At 33.7% G+C, this 21,306-nt stretch overlaps 1 protein-coding gene across 1 annotated transcript; it reads left to right on the top strand.

Moving 5' to 3' along the window:
* The first annotated feature begins 7,603 nt into the window (after positions 1–7,603).
* Positions 7,604–8,818, top strand: LOC133305909 (RING-H2 finger protein ATL54-like). Its single transcript, XM_061506162.1, has one exon. It carries the CDS (start codon positions 7,643–7,645, stop codon positions 8,780–8,782), a length of 1,140 nt encoding a protein of 379 aa, XP_061362146.1. The 5' UTR covers positions 7,604–7,642; the 3' UTR covers positions 8,783–8,818.
* Positions 8,819–21,306: the final 12,488 nt, after the last annotated feature.

The raw sequence follows: 21,306 nt of genomic DNA, 5'->3' as shown, positions 1-21,306 counted from the left end.
ACTAACAATCATATCTTAATCCAAAATCTTAAGGCCATAATCTATGAGTCTTTTTACACTTATATGATTCTCACTTAATTTTTTTTTAATACATATGAGATTTCACTACTACTTATATTTAAATATTTCCAACAATTTGAAGGGTTGGCCAATTATACGTGAAATATCACCAAATCACATGCATTTACATGTCTAGATCTAGAACTAAAAGAAAGTAATGAACTTGTTTAAAAAAAAAGAGGTAACTCAACTAGAACCAAAAAAATAAAATAAAATGAAAATGTACTTGTTCATGCAATAACTTTCTTTTTTTCTTTTTTGCTTTTTATACGTGTAAAACCTTGAAATACATCACTCCAAAAGTTAGCTCAAGGGGTGAGAGTGCCCAAGGCCTTATAAAGGCCATATTAGATTAGTTGCTCATCCAATCAATGTGGGACTATATATCTCAACACGCCCCCTCACGCAAGAGTCCTTTAGGCTAGAAGCGTGGAAATTGCACAGGCCCATTTTTGTTTGACTTTTTTGTGCTTTTTTATTTTATTTTAATTCCACTTTTTAAAGCGGGGGACGGTGAGGATTGAACCCGGTACACTAAGGCTCTGATACCATGTAAAGAACCTTGAAATACACCACTCTAAAAGCTAGCTCAAGGGGTGGGAGTGCCCAAGGCCTTATAAATGCCATATTAGTTGCCCATCCAATCAATGTGAGACTATATATCTCAACAATACGTGATTGAGTCTATAAATAACATTTATCCAAATTACTCCCACCCGTATCCTTCAGCAGTTAGCACTGCCAAAATACTAAGTAACTAATATTTCTTGTACTAATGTTTAACGTGAACCAATTATGTTGGATTAACACAAAGAAAATTTCTTCAACTGAAAATTTCAAAAGTGACAGTAATCTTTTGCAGAATTCCATCGTGATGTTATCATTTATTTCTTCACCGTTGTTCTTTATTCGGTTATTCCAGTTCGAAAATTATATTAAACTAGTTGTTGGACCGAGTATAAAGACTGGCCTTCTTGAGGATCTCATATCCGTGACCGTGAGTACGCAAAGCAATTTCGGTAGTTACGGACGCATCAACGTCTCCAACTCTGGGCTTATGAGCCCACGTTCAGAGCCCACCAGGCCACTACTAAATTACTGTACAAAGTCAAGTTGGTTCTGTAAAAGAAAAGGTAATTAAAATTGCTGGGTTGTTTGTTAATAGATGAATTTTTTTCCCCGATGTAAGGAAATTTTGTTGACAAAAGTGATAATGGGAAACAGAAATGTCAAGTATATAAGTTGAACCGGGCCCATCTAGTATGATGGACGAGCAGGGCAGTGCTCCATCAAATGTCTCAGCTTTTTATAATATCAACACATTAGGGAAGGTTTCTTTAAATCTTATTTTTAGAGTAGCATTAATTTGTTAGGATCCTGATTGTAACTATCACGGTTTGTTACCTTGTATATTAAAATAGATTAGCTTGATTTATGCTTTCTGTTCCTTAGTTTTAGCTGATTTCCTGATGTAAATAGATTAGCTTGATTTATGCTTTCTGTTCCTTAAGTTTAGCTGATTTCCTGATGTAAATAGATTAGCTTGATTTATGCTTTCTGTTCCTTAAGTTTAGCTGATTTCCTGATGTAACCAATTGTAAATCTTGGTCTATATAATAGACCCAATTTAATATATCATCAAGCTGCGAATGACAGCAACTTCTGTTATGGTATCAAGAGCTTGACGATCAACAAGCCTTCATTTTTTTTTTTTTCATCATGACTTCCGCACCTAAAACCTTCAAGGTTTCTGATTTTACACCAGAAGTTCTAAGTCACCCTTTTACCTACACCCATCTTGGATCATCGACAGTGGTGCATCCCAACACATGACGGGCACACTCTCCTATCTATCCAATGTGCATTCTATTTCTCCTTGTTCTGTGGGACTGCCGAATGGAGTTCATGATATTGCTACGCAATGTGGCAGCATTACTTTGGGCTCTTCTCTTCATCTCTCCAATGTTCTTTATGTCCCTTCGTTGGCTTGTAATTTGATTTCTGTATCTCAGCTTCTGCGCCAGTCTTGCTTGGCATTGTTTGTTAATTCTGTTTGTTTGATACAGGACCTAAAGCAGAAGAGGACGATTGGAACGGGTGTTGAACGAGAAGGGGTGTATATATTGTGTGCATCATCAGCTTCTGCTCATGTTGCCAGTACGTCAGATTCTGCAGCACTATGGCATCGTCGTCTAGGACATCCATCTTCCCGTTATTTATCTTTGTTACCTTTTATTTCCAATGCAAATAATTTGGCTCCTTGTGACGTTTGTTGTAAAGCCAAACAACCACGAAGTCCTTTTCCTATTAATAATAAACGTTGTTTACATCCTTTTGATTTACTTCACTGTGATATATGGGGGCCATATCATATGGCATCTACAACTGGTGCCCGCTATTTTTTAACTGTAGTCGATGATTTTAGTAGACATGTTTGGATTTTTTTGATGCGCAATAAAACTGAAACTTCCACATGTTTACTTCGGTTTCTCCACTTGGTTCGCACCCAATATGATGCATCTGTTAAGCGAATTCAGAGTGATAATGGGACTGAATTTTTGTCATCTGTAGTCCAAGAGGCTCTCTCATCCTACGGTATTCATCATCAATTATCATGCACTTACACCCCACAGCAAAATGGACGCGTTGAACGTCGTCATCGTCACATCCTCAACGTGGCTCGTGCTTTGCGTTTTGATGGTCACTTACCTATATCTCTTTGGGGAGAATGCATCTTGACCGCTGCTCACCTCATCAACAGGACACCGACTCCACTCCTTGGTGGTCAGTGTCCCTATGAAGTTTTGCATGGCACTCCACCAAAGTATGATCACTTACGGGTCTTTGGGAGTTTATGTTACACTACTGTTTTACCCAAACCACATGACAAGTTCGCTCCTCGCTCCCGTAAGTGTGTGTTTGTTGGCTACCCTTTCAACAAAAAAGGATGGAAGGTCATGGATATCTCCACTCATGAAATATTTGTTTCTCGTGATGTTTTATTTCATGAAACTATTTTTCCATTGGCTGCAACTTCATCTGCACCTTCTGTCCATGTACCGTCACCACAAGCTGTCTTCACCGATTATGATGTGGCACCTGTTACTGCTATTGATACTCCCACAGCGGAGCTTGATGACAGGGGGAGTTCGTCCTCCCCAGTTCCGGGTTCTATTACTTCATCCACGGATGTCCCTGGTTCACCGGTTCCGTTGACAGAACCCAACACTGCATCTGTGGCAGATATTCGTGAACAGCGTGCCAGACGTCCCCCATCTCATTTAAAGGATTATGTATGCAACACAATGACTACACCCTTTCCTCGTCTCTCCACTTCTCCAATCGACTCAGGTATTCAATATTCCATTGATCATTATGTTTCTAATGCATTATTTTCTTCGCACCATCAGATTTTTCTTGCCGCCGTGGATAGTAACCTGGAACCCAAATCATTTAAAGAGGCTATGCAATATCCTCATTGGCAGAAAGCCATGCAAGCCGAAATTGATGCATTGGAAGCCAATCATACTTGGCAAATTCAACCTCTCCCTTCTGGTAAGAAAGCTATTCCATGTAAGTGGGTGTACCGCATCAAGTACAATTCTGATGGAACCATTGAACGCTATAAAGCGCGTCTGGTTATTGCTGGGAACAATCAGATCGAAGGAGAAGATTACACTGAGACTTTTGCACCGGTGGCTAAAATGACAAGTGTGCGTACATTTTTATCTGTAGCTGTAGCTCGAAAATGGAGCATTTTTCAGCTGGATGTTCAAAATGCCTTTCTCCATGGCGATTTGGATGAAGAAGTCTTTATGCGTTTTCCTCCCGGTTTCTCCCAAACCAAGTCTGGTCACGCCTGTAAGCTTCAACGTTCACTTTATGGTCTCAAGCAATCCCCACGAAATTGGTTTGCTAAGCTTCGTAGTTCTCTCCTCAGTTTCGGCTTTGTTCAGTCTCGTGCTGATTATACGTTGTTCACTTACTCGACTGGTTCCCATTATGTTGCTATACTTGTCTATGTAGATGATATTTTGTTGGCAGGTAGTGATCCTTCTCTCTGTGACCGTGTCAAAGCTCATTTACAAACCTGGTTTAAAATCAAAGATCTTGGTCCCCTCAAGTATTTTCTTGGCATTGAATTTGCTCGAAGCAAGACCGGTTTGTTTCTTACTCAACGCAAATTTGCTTTGGATATTCTTAAGGAATGTGGACTTCAAAGTTGTAAACCGGTTGCTTATCCTATGGATCCCAATCACAAGCTTGCTCTTGCTGAAGGACCTCCGTTTGATGATCCTAAACGTTATAGACGTATTGTTGGCCGTCTTGTATATCTCACGATTACACGACCAGAACTTAGTTATGCAGTTCACACACTTTCTCAGTTTTTGCAGCATCCTATGCAGATACATTACGATGCGGCTATTCGTGTTCTTCGGTACATTAAGTCCAATCCTGGCCAAGGACTCCTTCTTCGATCTGACAGTGATCTTCTTCTTCGTGCCTATTGTGATTCGGATTGGGCTAGTTGTCCCTTGACTCGAAAATCAGTCACTGGTTATTTTGTTACTCTTGGACATTCTCCTATTTCTTGGAAAACCAAGAAGCAAAACACAATATCCCGCTCCTCTGCTGAAGCTGAATACCGTGCCATGGCAGCTGCGACTTCTGAGCTTATTTGGTTAAAGTCTTTTCTCAGCTCTCTTGATATTCCTCATGCAGCCCCTATGCAACTGTTTTGTGACAGTCAGTCTGCTATTCATATTGCTTCTAATCCAGTGTTCCATGAGCGTACCAAGCATATCGAGTTAGATTGCCATTTTGTTCGGGACTATCTTCTCAGCAAGACTATTTCTACTCAACATATCCCCACTAGTTCTCAACCCGCAGATATTATGACCAAAGCACTTGGATCCAAACAATTCGATTTTTTGACTTCCAAGTTGGGCATCTCCTCCCTCCATGCTCCACCTTGAGGGGGAGTATTAGAGTAGCATTAATTTGTTAGGATCCTGATTGTAACTATCACGGTTTGTTACCTTGTATATTAAAATAGATTAGCTTGATTTATGCTTTCTGTTCCTTAGTTTTAGCTGATTTCCTGATGTAAATAGATTAGCTTGATTTATGCTTTCTGTTCCTTAAGTTTAGCTGATTTCCTGATGTAAATAGATTAGCTTGATTTATGCTTTCTGTTCCTTAAGTTTAGCTGATTTCCTGATGTAACCAATTGTAAATCTTGGTCTATATAATAGACCCAATTTAATATATCATCAAGCTGCGAATGACAGCAACTTCTGTTAATCTTTATATATTAATTAATGTAATTTATTTCCATTAAGTACATTTTAAATTGTTTAATTGATTTCAGTGACAAAAATCTAAAATTTTCCTATTAATCGAAAGAGAAATTAAATGATTTACTCCTTTGACTGGTACACTTTATTTCTTGAAGTATAAAAAATTTATTATCAATATTTTTTTTTATGAACCACATGTATCCTCCATTGAAGGCAATTCTATTTGGGACGAGTTCTGCATTAAGGTTTTAAACATCTTTCAAAAATAATACTGAAGAGAATCGAACACATACTCTCACTCCACCTGTTCAGTTCAAATACGTAAACTGAGCTAATTATCAATATTATTTTAACACTATGTTCGGAACCTTTTTAAGTTTAAAATTTTTTGAACTCCAACAATCAATTATTTTGTCCTATAATCGTTTATCTGAGGGTCTAGAAACTTAAATTTTAGAAATCGTGTCACTTCACTTATTCTAATTGGTCATTAACATGTTAAATGGATCATGACAGTATGACATAGTAAGATAAATTGTACATCAATTACCGATTGCCTGCTAATGGAGAATTTTAAATTTGAACCTAAATCATATAGTTAGTTTTAGTAGAAGGTTGATCAAGTGAGTTAACCGATATTGGCCAATAAACTTTTAATAGATTATGAGAGTAAATTGTACTAACAAGTAATGTTTAATTCTCATTAAATATATCTAATTAATCTTGTTTAATACATAATAAACAAAGTATCAAATGAAAAAGTAGGTATACCTAATATTTTGATGTTACAGAAAGCATTTAATATTTTTTATTTTAGAATTATGATGATTGATTAAGGGGATACGAAATTATTCTTTCATTCATATATCTTTGTCATGTAATTCTTTTAAAATTAGTTTCTAATTATTACAATAATACATTATTAAAAAATAACAAATTTCCCACTTATAATGCCCCAAATTTAAACTCATGTAAGAATATATAAGTTACATATGGTATAGAAGAAAAGGAAACGGGGTTCGGTGCGTAAAGATCAAGGCAAATTGCTATCTCAAGCTGTTCAGCGTCACTTCGTTGAATTTTGTTTGAGCTTTGAAGACGATATCTGAATTCCCCAAACTTTAAGTTGGGATATGGTCATCCTGATAAGGACTTTATACCAATAACATTCGGAGTACTGAAAAATTATTTAGCGGACTTTGAAAAAAATGTTATGATTTTACTCAATGGACTGCATTTAAATTTTATTATTGTTGAGCCACATAAGTTCAGATAAAGCCACACAGCAGTTTGGGTAAAATTTATGTAGTACCAGGATGGACCAATAAAATATTTTATGAGTTCAACATTTGAGTTTTTGCTATGAAGAATATTTCTTATCACACTCGTATAAAAATGAATGACTTTTATTGTAAAAAAAGAAAAAGAAAAAATTTGTGAAATCTATTCACTTTATATGAATGTGATAGGAAAATATTCTCTATAGCAAAAATAAAATTATTTTTCCCATATATTCATAAAAAGGTATTGGAGAAAAGCCGATTTTGAAATAGGTTTGTGTAAATAATTATTTAAATAAAAAATTTTAAGGTGTTGAACGAAGGCTTTTTTAATGGTTTATATTATTCTCTAACATACTCCCTCACATAAAAGTCCTTTGGATTTGAAGTGTGTATATTACATAAGTCCAATTTTTTTGGTTTAGCTTGTGCTTATTTTAATTCCATGTGAAGAAAATAAGAATTGAACTCCTGAAGGTTTTGAGTTGAATTAATTATTCATATAGAAATTATTGGATCCTTGGCCTAAATAAATAAATATATGTTTAGCAATTCAGAGAGAGAGAGCAACGAAGCATTCCTTACAAGAAGCAAATAAATTGCAACAAGAGTAGCATAAATTGAACAAGACCAATTTTTTTACCAGATTAATAGACAAAATTGCAATAATTTGTACATGGTGGACATGGAAAAATGATGACACCTGAACTATCTAAAATTTTCTTTAGGTGAGACCTGTATTAATTTACTTTTTACTTGTTTAATAAACAAACCAACCAAAAAACCAAGGAGGTATGAAGGTTCTTTCAAACTTGTTATCGATTACCAAACACAACAAACACATCACAGTCTACTAAACCTTCGAAAGAGACAGCAAAACAAAGAAAATTATTCCTTCTCTTTTAATTCAGGAAAATCCAGCTCAAGCTTCTTAGCAACAATCCCATTCCTCATTTCCTTTATGTCCAATTGTGTCTGTAAATTTCTTCTAAAAACACTCCAATGGCTAGGAAACACAGAAAACTCTTTCCTGCAGAAACTACCACAAACCAAACCCAAGACTGTTATGGTTTTTGTGACCCAGCATGCCCTTACAACTGCTACTCTAACCCAAACTACTACTTTTATCCACCACCACCATCTATTTCAGCTTCTGAACACTCAAGCCAAGTTAACCATATCTCCTCCTACTTAATCATCCTCGTTTCTATATTCACAGTCATATTTGTTGTTGTTGGTTTCTATGTGATCAAAATAAAGTGCTATGCTGACTGGTGTGGCTGGAGAGTCAACGGATCAGTTCCCTCTCAGCAATCAGAAAACTCTGATGAGCTTCTCAATGAGAACCAAGTGGATCACCCTGTGTGGCTCATCTCCACAGTTGGTTTACAACAATCAATCATAAATTCCATTACAGTGTGTAAGTACAAAAAGGATGAGGGGTTGATTGAAGGAACCGAGTGTTCTGTGTGTTTGAACGAGTTCAGAGAAGATGAAACCTTAAGGCTCTTGCCAAAGTGCAACCATGCTTTTCACATCCCTTGTATTGACACTTGGTTGAGATCTCATACCAATTGTCCTCTTTGCCGAGCCGGTATTGTCTCTAACAATGTTATTCCTGAAGCAGCCATGTCAAATTTGGCTTCAATGGAGCAAGAAAATACCAACTTGGGAAGAAATCAAGAGACCCTGATAGAGAATTCAAGGAATGATACTGGATTAAGCAACAATATGGTTATCACTGGAGCCTCTGAAAACATAGCTGGAACTGGGGAAGCAAGTGAAGAAGTAGAATTCACTGATGAATCAAATTCCAAGGAGCGAGTGAATGTTGATAGATGTCATGTTCAAGAGGTGCTCAATGATCAAAATCAGAGTCCTGTGGTTCAAAATGATGAGATACAAACAGAGGTGAAGTCTGTTTCACCTGAAAGCCACCACGTTGTTGGTCATACACAGGATTACACTGAGTTTCACACGGTTGATGGTTATTACTCAAAAATGTGGAAAACAATGCGTCGTGCCTCAATTGAAGAGAGTTTACACATAAGCCCGGTCTCTATGAAAAGGTCATTCTCCTGCAATGGAAGGATTCTATGTACGAGAGGTTACATGAGTCTAAACTCAACTTATCCCTATTAGAATTTTCAATTTATTAAAGATTAACATAGTCATTGCATGCCGTTAGATATCAGTATTCAGTAACATGATGTCCTTTGTACTATTAGCATGGCTTTGGGGGCACCCTTATTGTTTCCATGACCGGTTAGGTTGGACATCGACAAGGTATAAACAGTCAATGGTGAAACAGAAAGAGATCAATTTTAATGAAGTTTTGCTTCTAAAGAATAAAATGTTATATTATTTGAAGTTTTGCCAAGTTCTGGGGACATATGAAAAATAACTCTGCTATATGCATTTATCACAAACCACAATGTTCAGTGCCAATGCAGAAAGGTTTAATCCCACGACAAGGAATGAGGTACATTTAAAAGAGTTCAGTACTCTTATCTTTTGCTTTTGCAAGCTTTAAATTGCGGCTGGTCGCGGTCATATTGCATGCACTGTGAGCCTATGAAGCACCGACACTTCAAAATTTCTCACGTATCGTGTTCAACACTTTCCGACACTTCAATACTCGTTACAAAGACTCAAAAAATGTTCAAAGGTTACGTTGCGTTGCATTCTGAGTTTTAACAATTAGATTCGTTGGATTACGATTACTATTTTATTGAGTTTAAATCAAATATTTGGAATATCTTATGTTTCTTTGCAAAATTGATCGATATTATAAGTTTAGCTTTATTTTTTTTGTTAGATTATTGAATATTAAATATAATATACACTACATAAATTAAAAATATTATATAATATCAAAACGTGTCTTAACATGTCAAAATTTAACATTTTTTAAAATTAACGTGTCAGAGTGTTGTGTCGTGTCGTATCCCGTGTCCCGTGTCGGTGTCCGTGCAACATAGTTGTAAGCTGAATCAAGCTAATTGCTGTCGATCCGATGGATGCAGCTGCAGCCGCTGCAACTTTTATCTTTTTCCTTTTTTTTTTTTCTTTGTACTTTTTATTTGGGTAGCAACTCTAATTATTTTGAAATAAAGGTGGTGTTATGTAGAGTTATCTAAGGTAGTGTTTGGTTGAGGAGTTTGCCATTGTTTCCCATCAAAGTGATTCTTAGATACTTGGTTGTCCAAGTTTGGTTCACTGATTTCATGTTTGTTACCCATCAATGTCACTTCCCTAGCAAACCGGTTTGTGTGTTAAAAAGCATGAGTTTCACTATTGAAGAAAGCAATTGAGAAGGTGGTATTCAGTAAAAAATCGGAGAAGTTATTAAAGTATAAGAATACAATAACACAATTACCCATCACACAATGTATTATGTACACACAATGGAGACTCACTTTTAAAAACAGTAAAAGAAAAAAAAGGGTACTTTAGTATTTTCATACAATTTTCCCATCAATATTCTATCTTCAACCAAACATACACTCAAAAAATTTAACCCAATTTTTCCGATAAACTTTTGGCGAACCAAACAATTTTTTTTACATTTTCCTACCAGAATCACTTTCCTACTATATTCCTACTCATTCTATTTCCCTAGTAAAAAAAAATTTCTCCTAAACCAAACCCCCGATAAAAAAATAGACAGATACAAAGATATTCAATAGGTATGCTGTCAAAATTTGTGGAAACTTATTTGATTTATTTGCATTTATCTCTTTCTTCGCATAATCTTTTCATATGAATATCTCGATACGAAAAGATCGAATCCCAATAAATAATAATTTCCTTCACATATATTGGAAGAAATTTGTAGTATTACAGGAGGTCTTGCTCCTATTTTTTTTAAGGAAAATACTTTTCTTATGTTGTAAGAAAATAGTTACCTTATGTTGTAGAAAATAAAATTATAAGTGAGACTCACATGTAAGAGGAGAGAGACAAAAAAAGTAGTGGAATCTATCTCTCTTTTGTGTGTGTAAAAAAATTATTTATCTCATGTCAAATAAGATAAATATAACCTTTTTTTAAATATTGTACGTGATGCAATAGTTTTAGTTATTAAAGTAGTATATTACTTTCTACCAAAAAAAAAGTAGTAGTATATTACCAAATAAAGAAAACACAATAGAGTAGTATACTAGTAACATGGAAGTGTCTTGTTTAGCCAACATACTAGTAATACGTCACTAAATTTTGTTATGGATGGTATTATTATTTATTGGGAATCCAAATAGTGTAGTAAATTTTACAGTAGTAAAGGAGTGAATGGACCCATAAATCTAACATTAAGGTTTAAGGTTTTCAATCAAGATGCAGGGTCGAACTCACTTATTGTGATAGATTGTCGCTTAATCCATTCAATTGTAGTTCTTTCCTACATGGTCTCCCCTCCTTATCAAACTCTGGTCGAGCTCACTTGTTGACGCTTAACTCACATTGGTTAAAAATGGACTAAATGACAATCATAGGTTGACCCTTAAACCTAAGGTTTTAGGTTGAAATATGATATTGAGCTCACTTGTTATTGTCATTTAGTCCATTTGATTATAATTCTCTCCTACCATGACCTCCCATATTACCTATTAATACATTCATTCATTCATTCTCTTAGATTCATATATTTAATTGTTCCCTTTTTTTAGTTGGATATTAGTTAGAATCTTTCTTCTTACCCAAGAATTGTTGGTCTAGTGACAACTCAACTAGATCTTAGGATTTGACCTGCCCAAAGGATAGTGGATTTGATTTATGAGAATCGCAATTCTTGGGTAGGGTAGAGCTATGAAGCACCGATACGTCCAAAAATTTTTTTCCAACGTATCAGACACACGTCCCGGTAGCCAACTGTCGCGTCGCACCACCATAGACCCACCTCGAGCTCTTCCGCGTCGTTCGCGAACCAAAGCTCTGCGAACACCATCTTGCTAGTCTATTGGTCTTCTTAATCTTCCAGCTGCAACACATCACCACTGTGTTTTTTATCTTCCTTACCCAAAACTAGCCATCGATTGAGATGCTTGTAGGTTTTCAAGAAAGTAAAGATTAGATTTAGTGATGTGGATATTTTTTTAAAGAAATATTTGGCCATGTAGTTTGTTTCGGTGGGCTTGGTACACTATGCCCATTAATCTTGGGTTGTTATTTTTTTAAAGTAGTTATTTGTTGTGGTATAATATCATAAAATTAAAAAGACAAGTAATTACAATAAAACTAAATAAATAAAGCACCAAATTAAAATAAACAAATATGGATGTACAGAATGGGTGTTGTTTAGATTCTCATATTTTATACTCATGTTTAGTAAATAAACAAATACCTAAATAATGTGAAATACATTTATATATTAAAAATATTATTTAATACTAAGACGTACCGGAACGTATCAAAATATTAGTATTTTTGAAGTAACGTATCGATGTCCCATATCGAAAACATATCAAAAACGTCGTGTCGAAATCGGTGCTTCAAGGGGTGGAGAGCCACAAACCTGATACCGGATTAGTCGGGTCCGTTAGGACTTCAAACACCGGTTGATATTTACAAAAAAAAAAAGAGAAAAGCTTTTTAATATTGTTTTAAGCTAAAAAAAATTCTCTTTTTTAGATGTTTGAGGATTAAAATTGAATTGTTTATATATCGAGAAACCATCATTTTTACTCCTTTAAAAGTTTAACTTAGATGGTCAAAATTGGATATAAGAATAAGTAACTTACAAAATTTTAAGAGAAATAATGAGTTTATTTGATTCTAGTTCTTTTAAATGTGACCTAAAAATTTTATTTTCTGGGAATAGATCTTGCCTATGTAATTTAACATGACCATATTATATGAAATACTCTTAACTATTTATGGAAAGGTTAACAATGATAAGATATGAGAGAAAAAAATGTTATGATACGAAGTGACAGAAATGGTTAAGATTGATTATATAACATGATATAATCATGTTAAATAACTCATGAGAAAACCAATTCCCATTTTTTTAGTCATCAAGAGTGTAACCAAGCTAGGTTTAAGAGAAAAATGTGTTTAAACTTTAAACCACTGGGCATGGCATGGTTATAGCGGTTTGGAAAGGCAATTCAATTGGTAAGGGGAGCTTCAACTGGGTCGTTAGATGGCTATGATGTAAGTAATCCTACCATTTTGGAGTGTTTTTTTATAGGGTAAAGTGTGTGTCATTTTAAAGGATGTAAAGTTGTGTCATTTTAAGAGAGAGAAAGATATAGATAAAGAAAGAGAGAGAGTTGACAAAAAAAAATAAAGGTGTGGGTCCCACCTCTTTGTGAAAGTGAAAGGATATAAGTTGTGTCATTTAAAAGGATAAACATTTTTTCCTTTTTTATACTAAGAAATTCCATTCTTCGATGACATTTAATTTTTTCATTTCGTGATCGGATCATTTGAAGAGGCAAATGATGCCTTCCTTGATCAAAAGAAAAGGGTTTACGAAGAGTGTATGAACCTTTCTTGTCTAGAGTGATAGCTAAGGGTGGTCTTTTTTAGCCATCTCCTCTTTGCTCGCCATATTAATAGGGTGGGAGCGGGAGTTTTCATCTTCCCACGGGCAGAGCTAATGTTCTAACCAAGTTTAATGGGCCAGTTGAAGTGAAATGGCCTAAAGATGGCCACACAGTCTCTCATCCTTGTACGAAATGAGACATAACACCTAGTTGAGCTTCAGAGAAAACGTGACCATAGAGGGTAGGCCGGTGTTGTTGTTGAGGACTCATACTTTCTTGTGGTGTACCAACTAGAGGTTTGCTTAAGAAATAGGTTGTTAGAGATTGTTTCTTTTCACTATTTATGGGTATTTGAGGGGTAGTAACCATCTTAATTTTAATGGGCAAAGGGTGTTGTGCACCTGCAATGACTTCAGCGCTCAAGTCAGTGTTTGAATGTTATGGAGTTTTGTGTAGAGGAATGTGTGTGCTTGAGGTAAAGAGACAATGTCAATTTTGGTTGGAATGACCACAATAAGGATGCAAAAATGCCTGCTAGGAAGAACTTAATAAAATTACAAAATTATTTTACATATAAAAAAATTTTGCTATATTTTTTGTAAAATTTTCGTAAAATGTATCATACTTTTTTGCTTCCGAAAACAAGGGTCTGATGCACTGTCCATTTCAACGAGGAGCTAACTTTAGGACCGTACTTCGAAGATAAAATAGCTGGAGGAGGTTGTATGGGAATACCTCCAAACTATCTACCAAAAATATTTTTTTGCATTAGTGGGTGAGTTGGAAGACTAGCAAAAATCTAAAATAAAATAAAATATAATTAAAAAAATTAAAACAACACAATATGTATTTACAATTTAAATCGAAAGGCGAAAGCAACATAAATAAAGAAGCCTCGAGCTCTCAAAATGTTACACTAACACCAATGTGCTATTTTTTCTTCTAATATTTAAATAATAAAATTAATAATGAAAAAAATTACTGGAGCAATTTTAGTCACAATGATAGAGAATGGCAGAATTCTCAACATTCCTTGCCAACTTAGCAAGGTGTTTGTGGATAAGGTGTATTTACATATTGGTATGTTTTCATTTCCAAAGTTATATATTACTAGAAAAGTATGATATGAAATCATTCAAATTCATGTTTATCATAAATTATTTGTTATTTTGCACAAGCCACTAGAAACAATTATTTTCTTTCGATCTTATTATGCGGATGAACAACCACATATTAACAGTAGTAATGATTTTATTTTCCAAATTTTAGGGGGGGGGAGCCCACCCTAACCGGTCTGCCTATGCACTAATTTAAGTAGTAGGGCGTAGCTCTCAATAGGTGATGTGCAGGAGGGGTTATACTTTTGTGTAGATCCATACACTACCACGGTGCTATAGTATAGACTGTAGACAACACATAACCCTTGCATGTGCTAGTCGTGTGAAGCGTGAACATGAAAAAAAAAAATTGGACTAGTTTAGTGGATCTACCTATTGATGCGTGTAATTGATGTAAAATATTTAGTAATACTATATAACGAAAAAAAATTAACTCAAATTTTGATGAAATTTAACTATGTTGAGGGTAATTGTTAAATAAAATACAAATAACAGAGACCATGTATAAACATGTCAGCTCATTTTATAAAAAAATTCAATAAAATCCTAAATGTATAACATTCGCAAAGTGGCTGAGCCACATTATCTTTAGGTAGGGCCTTGGCCCAGCTACATTTCAGTAAATTATATTTATTATATATAATTATATAAGTAACTATAATTAGGCCCTATCTAAAATTGTAAGTTGGCCTAGCTAAATTTATAACAGTGGTAACAGACGAAGATTTTGAGTTGCTTTGTGTGTGTGATCAGATAAACGCTTTCTTCTTAATTTCTTATTCTTCTTTCATCTTTTTCTAATTAGGATTTTCTTCTAACTTTTTTTTTCTTATTCGCACTCACCACCCGAAACTCAGCCATTTTGCGATAATGTACGATGTTTCATTACTTTCTCAAGATTTTACAGATACATGTTCTTAGAATATGCATGGGTAATTATATTATCCGAAAGGAAAAAAATTGATTTACGTTTTTTAACATTGTAAAAGAGAAAAAATTTGTATTGCTGACCATTATTGTTTATTGGGTGTTTCAAACATGAGTGAAATTCATGCCCTTTTTTTTTTATTTACTGTGTGGTTGTTTTATTGATTTTTTTTTTAAAATGGAGTGTTGTTTTACGTTTACTTTTTTTTATAAAAAAAATAGTTTAATGTAGAGCTACAATTGCTATTGGTAATGAAATTAAATTATTTCTTTGTGTTATTTGTATTTGATTTCACAACAGGAATAAAAATTTTGGCGATTAATCAGTGAAAACTGTTAAAGAGAAAATTCAATGAAGATATATGTATATATATGGAGTATGAAAATTTCTTGTACATTTCCATTAATAATTTTTTTTTTTGTATTTTTAAAAAAGTTTAAATATTAAAATATTGATAAAAATGATTTATGTGGATCCAATGTCATTTAAATGATTTTAGACATTTATCGCTGATTGTTTCATGTTTCTTTTTAATTGTGAAGTTTGCTTTGTCCCTCTATGTTCATGTTCTTCACAGGTTACGACTAGGGGTGTAAATGGAACAGGTTAAGCCTGCAGGCTTTGGCTTTAATAGCCTAAGTTTATCTAAAATATTTAGAGCCTATACTGATTTATTAGCATATTAAAGGCTTGATATATTGGTTTGGCCTGACCTATTATAAAAAACTAAAAAACCTAATGCAGCCTGTAAGGCCTACCAAGTTGCAAACCATGGGGGTGTACTGGATTAGGATTTCAGAGGATTTTAATGGATTATTTTGGACAAAAAAATCTATTGGTATTCTTTTAAAGGATTGAAAAAAAGTCATGTGGTATTCAATTAGGATTTTAAAATATTAATTTAGACTCTGTCCAAATCCGTTGGTATTCAATCAGGATTTTAAACAAAGGAAAAACAATATTGTAGTATTCAAAAAATATGACGATTTTAATGGAATTTTTATTGGTGTGGATTTCGTGAGACTTTTTAGTGAGAAATATAAATAAGATGTCTCTCTCACAATCTCACCCTAACCCCTAAGATTTCTTGAGATTTCTCTACTGCAGTATCTCACAATCTACTCTAGCATTTTCTCAAAGCCAATATATGTTCTTTTTTGACTCTCATATATTTTCTCAGGTTTGGGTATTCTTCCTTCATGATTAATGATTGTGTTTGTCGTATGTATTTACCAGGTTTTGATATTCCTCCTTCATGATTAATGATGTGCTTCATTTTATTTTTTACCAGAGTTGTATAGAGTTGACGATAAACATATATATAATCTCTAAAATTGAACTAATAAGCTTACCACATATATTCTTTGTCGACCTTCTTTTGTATATTGTTTGGATTATAATGAGCATAAAATCCTAATATTCTTCGTGTTTGGCAATGATACATATTAAAAATCTTAATAATCCGGTGGCAAACTCTATTAAAAATCCTAATAATCCTAATATTCTTCGTGTTCAATCTTCGTCATGTATCATTGAGAAATGTAACTGAGAGGATATTTGACATATTTAAATCACTGTTCACAATTTTTAAGTCAGCACCTCCATTTCCATTTAAAACACAAGGAGAGCTTGTGCTAGCATGTGTAGCACTACATAACTTTCTTTCCAAAGAATGTCGTTAAGATAAATTTTCAATTGAATCAGTAGATGCATCTTCATCTTCAGTATCACCTGTTAATGAAGAAGATAATTTTTAACTCATTGGTCAAACCCAAGAGCAGGAATAAGAAGATGCTGCTGCATGGAGGACTAGTATAGGTTTAGATATGTGAAGAGCTGGTGCTTAGTAATTTTGAATGTTTGTTAAAAATTATATTAAATTTTACTGATTGAAAAAATTATATTAGGTTTTACTTTTTTATTAATATCATTGCATTTCTTTATTATTATTTTTATTGACTCTTGTAATTTTAAATGTTTGTTAAAAATTTATATGATTTTTTAAAATCGTATAAATTCATATTGTCCTTTTAAATCTTATAAATTCTATTATAATTTATAAGATTTTTTATGTCAAAAAGAGTCTTTTAAAATCATAATTTAACACACCCCCTAAATGAAATAAGAATGAACATTAATGAAGTACGAAAAAATATTTTTCAACATAGTTATATATCTCTAAATTTAATGGTATTTATTATTTTTATAAAAATTTTAATGTCTAGCACTTTAACTGGATATAATTTTTTTGTTACATATAACGGTGATACTGAAGTTTGAATACTTTTCAATCAAATGAAAAAAATTCTCATTTAGTTAGTTATTAAGTTAAAACCCTGACAATTAGGGGTGATAAACGAGTCAGGGCCTTTCAAGGACTTTTAGCTCGGCTCGTGAAGGCCTGTGCTTACATGCCTAATATTGGTTGTTGGAATCAGCCTTGGACTTATATAAAAGCTCGTTTAGTAAAAAGACCTCATCCTCCAATTCAAAAGCTCGGCCTTGGAGCCTCTCAGGCTGACCTAGTATATTAATTTATATTTTTATTTATATTTTTTATACTATTTGTAATAGCCTTCTCTCCCCTCTCAATCTATTTCACCCCTATTTTATTAGTTAAATAAACTTTTTGAATGATTTTGTTCTATATTATGCTGTTTGGATATACATTGAATTTATGAATATTTTTGGAATTACTAGTGTTGTTGATTGTATATTCTGTTTGGATAAATTTTTGTTATCTTATTTTTTTTTCTAACAGACTCTTTTACTTTTTGTAAATAAAGCAAGCCACATGCCGATAATTATATTCGTAACAGGTAACAGATTTGTTAAGACTGACACATTTAAATACAAACTTAGTCTTTTAAGATCAAAGTTTGACTCAGCTCGGCCCGTTAACACCCCTACTGACCATGACAATGATTATAAGTTACAAGGCTGATAAAAACTTGCCGAAGCCACTTCAGACCAAGAATTTTATTTATTCACTATTGCTACTTGTAACTTTTTCGGCCCAAAATCCAAGAGTTTTAGCACGAAATAGATTATGGGCTGATGTCATAGCTTAATTAAAGAAATTTCAAAGCACCAAGGCCCAGGAACGCAGAAGGCCTATTACTGGCTTTAGAGTTCAGACGGAGAGTTTTATCTTACGCACGCAGGCTTTAAGAATGGATTAGATTATGTTGAATTTGGTGCAATATTATTTTGTTATAATAATTTTTTAATATCTTATTTAATTAATAATTTATTTTTATTTGAATTAAATAAAATTATAATTAAAAGATAAATGTGAAATTATTAATCACTAAAAAATTATTGAGAAGATAGTTTTAGGGGTTTTATGTTTTAATTAAAACAAAGATAAAGTAGAAGTCACCTATCGAACATAATAGAGAAGAATTTTGAGAGAAGTAATTTAGGTGCTTAATAGTTGTGCTGCAGCTCAATATTTTTAAAATTTATCCTTTAAATAATTGCTGTCTCTTTTAATTTTTGTCTGCGTTGCAGTTGCAGCTACAGTGTTGTATAAAATCTTCGTCAGTTTTCCACTTTAATTAAATTATTTATTTTAATTCTCGAGGTGGAAACAAAATGATTGGCATATCATATTACGAAAAAGTCGATGGTAGAACATTCTGCTCGCAAAATTTTACTTTTGGGTCTTGTCATTAGTCAGTTAGGAACAAAATGATGCGGGAAATTCCTTTTCGAATCCTGATGATTTAAAATTCCACATTTCGTTTCCCAAACTTCGTGGCACCTACAAGCCTACACTGACAATCATGTTAAAGCTCCTCCACTAACAGTATAGTTGAACAGCCAGTGATTATAGCTTCATTGGAAATGTCTCGTATATTATTGAATGGATAAGAGAGGTGGGAACGCCCATTGGAAACTTCTTAAGAGCAAGCTAGGTGCGCCTTTATAGCTCTCTCCTTTTTCCCTAAAGTAGCAACAAAATATAATGGATCGTTTGTGACTTAGATGTGAAAGTTTATTAAATTGGTTTTATTGATAGTCACTTGTTTGGTTTTTGTGGATGAAGCACATACACAGAACATAAGGATCATATATAGATAGCATGGGTTAATTATTGTAATTAATAATTATATATACACTAATACACGGTCCAGCTTTCCAATCGAAAAATATATGGTCCTATTCAACCTTCATTACTCTGACTAAATTGTCCACAGCAGCAATTAATCGAGGACATTTTCCTAATGCCGTGTGGTTATAACATGACAACATGGACGGTATTCTAGTTAGCAATATCTGTGGACTTATATAGGTAGCACGTTGTATTGATCACATTGAAAAAAAAGAAAAAGAGAACGATCCAAATCTTTGTTGAAATGGACGTATATCGAAATATTGTATCCGTAGTAAACATGCAAATACTAATGGACCAATTTAATTTAAAAAAAAAAACAAACAAAGGACCATGAACAGTCACCATTCTATTAATTATAAATTTTAGCATCTTTCTTATTGAATATTGATGGCGATTTTTTCATTTGGCGGTGTATAGCATCCTTGTAATTCATGAATTATTGCTAATTTTACTTAATTAATTGCAACCAAAAACTCTGGCACTGATATGTTAATGAATAACACATGGGTGGATTAACATTTAACATAATAATATCAAATAGCTGAGTGAGAGACGGATTATCTATTAATAAGTTCTTGTGTAGCGGGGGGAAATTAAAGAGAAGTGGAGAAGAGTGGGTGTCAAATTGAAGGTATAAAATACAAATTCAAGATTTTGTTGACCATCACGCTGTGAGCATATATTTATGTTGTGCAATCTAATACCCGTTGAAACTTAAAACCAACGACGACCTTGATGACACAAAAAGTCGAGACAATGATAATGACCATCTTAAATTTTCGGCAGAGCTCTTTTCCCCCCCGAAGATTTGTCCCATTACTTTTGCTGGTTGTGAAGGATCATTAATGAAAAAAAGATGACAGTATTAATGTATTATACAATTATTCCAAAGGACACATATCCTTCCGTTCTCCACTTTTAAAACTCTAAATTGGGTCATCATTAGATACTTTGTGCAACTGCGAAGCAGACAAGAGAAAAAAGTGTTCAAGAATATTCATACGTCAAAAACAATATGAAAGGTGTGTATATAATGTACCAATGCTTTTAATGAATCCCTAAGAATGGTTCATGTTGTTGTCAAATATTTGTAATGATTCTGGCGGGCACTTATTAATTAAATATTCATAACCCAATATATATCTAATTCTTACTGTATAGATTCTTTTATAGTTTCTTTTAAATTGAAAGGCACGAGAGAAGATCTTTGTCGAAGCAAAGAGCCCAACAACGTTATCGCCTAAACCACGAAGGAAGAAAATTTGCTGCCTGCAACATTTAGCTAGCTTAAGGCCATTGTATTACTGTTGTAAAATTTTAACTAGATATCGAAACTTTTAAGTCTTTCAAGTCGTAGTTAATTGGGTTAAATCGTGATTGAACTAAAAAAATGCTTGAACCGAAAAATATATAGTCAATTCATTGCCTGACCGATTCTATCGGTTGGTTTAGTTTAATTTTTAATTTGTATGATTTCCTATGTACTCGCCATGATGAGGGTTGAGCCATGTTGTAGAGGTCTCTACTTTCTAAAACGCATTTTTCTTAAAGAAAAAGAAATGTGATGTTTCTTTTGAAGGGGAAGTTGATAGTGATACATGGAGAGATGTAATAGTATGAACTAGAGCTCATGGAGATTATTGTGGAGGTTACAAACAAGCTAAGGATAAGTGGAGGTGAAAAGGTATGGTATGACTACGAGAAGTGATTTTTGTAAAGTACCAACAACCAGGAAAAAGGTTTTTGAGAAGATGACCCCTCATGGAGGACCGAGGATACTTATAATGTGAGAAGAGTCATAGGTGTGAGAATGATAAACCTATAACCCATTTTAGTCCTTTGGACCATATTGACGTATGAGATTACGTAATTTTTCATATATAACGGTTATGCATGTGTGAAAATGAGCATCAATTGAGTTTGAAAAAACAATTCATCCTCTCATGAAAAGTGAGCTGCGTCTGTCAGGCAATTTTATATGTAAAAATGTTTTTTTTACAATTTTTTTTTAT

The sequence above is a fragment of the Gastrolobium bilobum genome, unplaced genomic scaffold (genome assembly GCF_033153095.1).
Source record: "Gastrolobium bilobum isolate Gb01-03AN ecotype WA unplaced genomic scaffold, APGP_CSIRO_Gbil_v1 utg73769, whole genome shotgun sequence".
In the NCBI taxonomy this organism is placed as follows: Eukaryota; Viridiplantae; Streptophyta; class Magnoliopsida; order Fabales; family Fabaceae; genus Gastrolobium; species Gastrolobium bilobum.
Note: the sequence above shows the minus strand (reverse complement) of the source record. Positions and strands in the feature narration are given on the sequence as shown.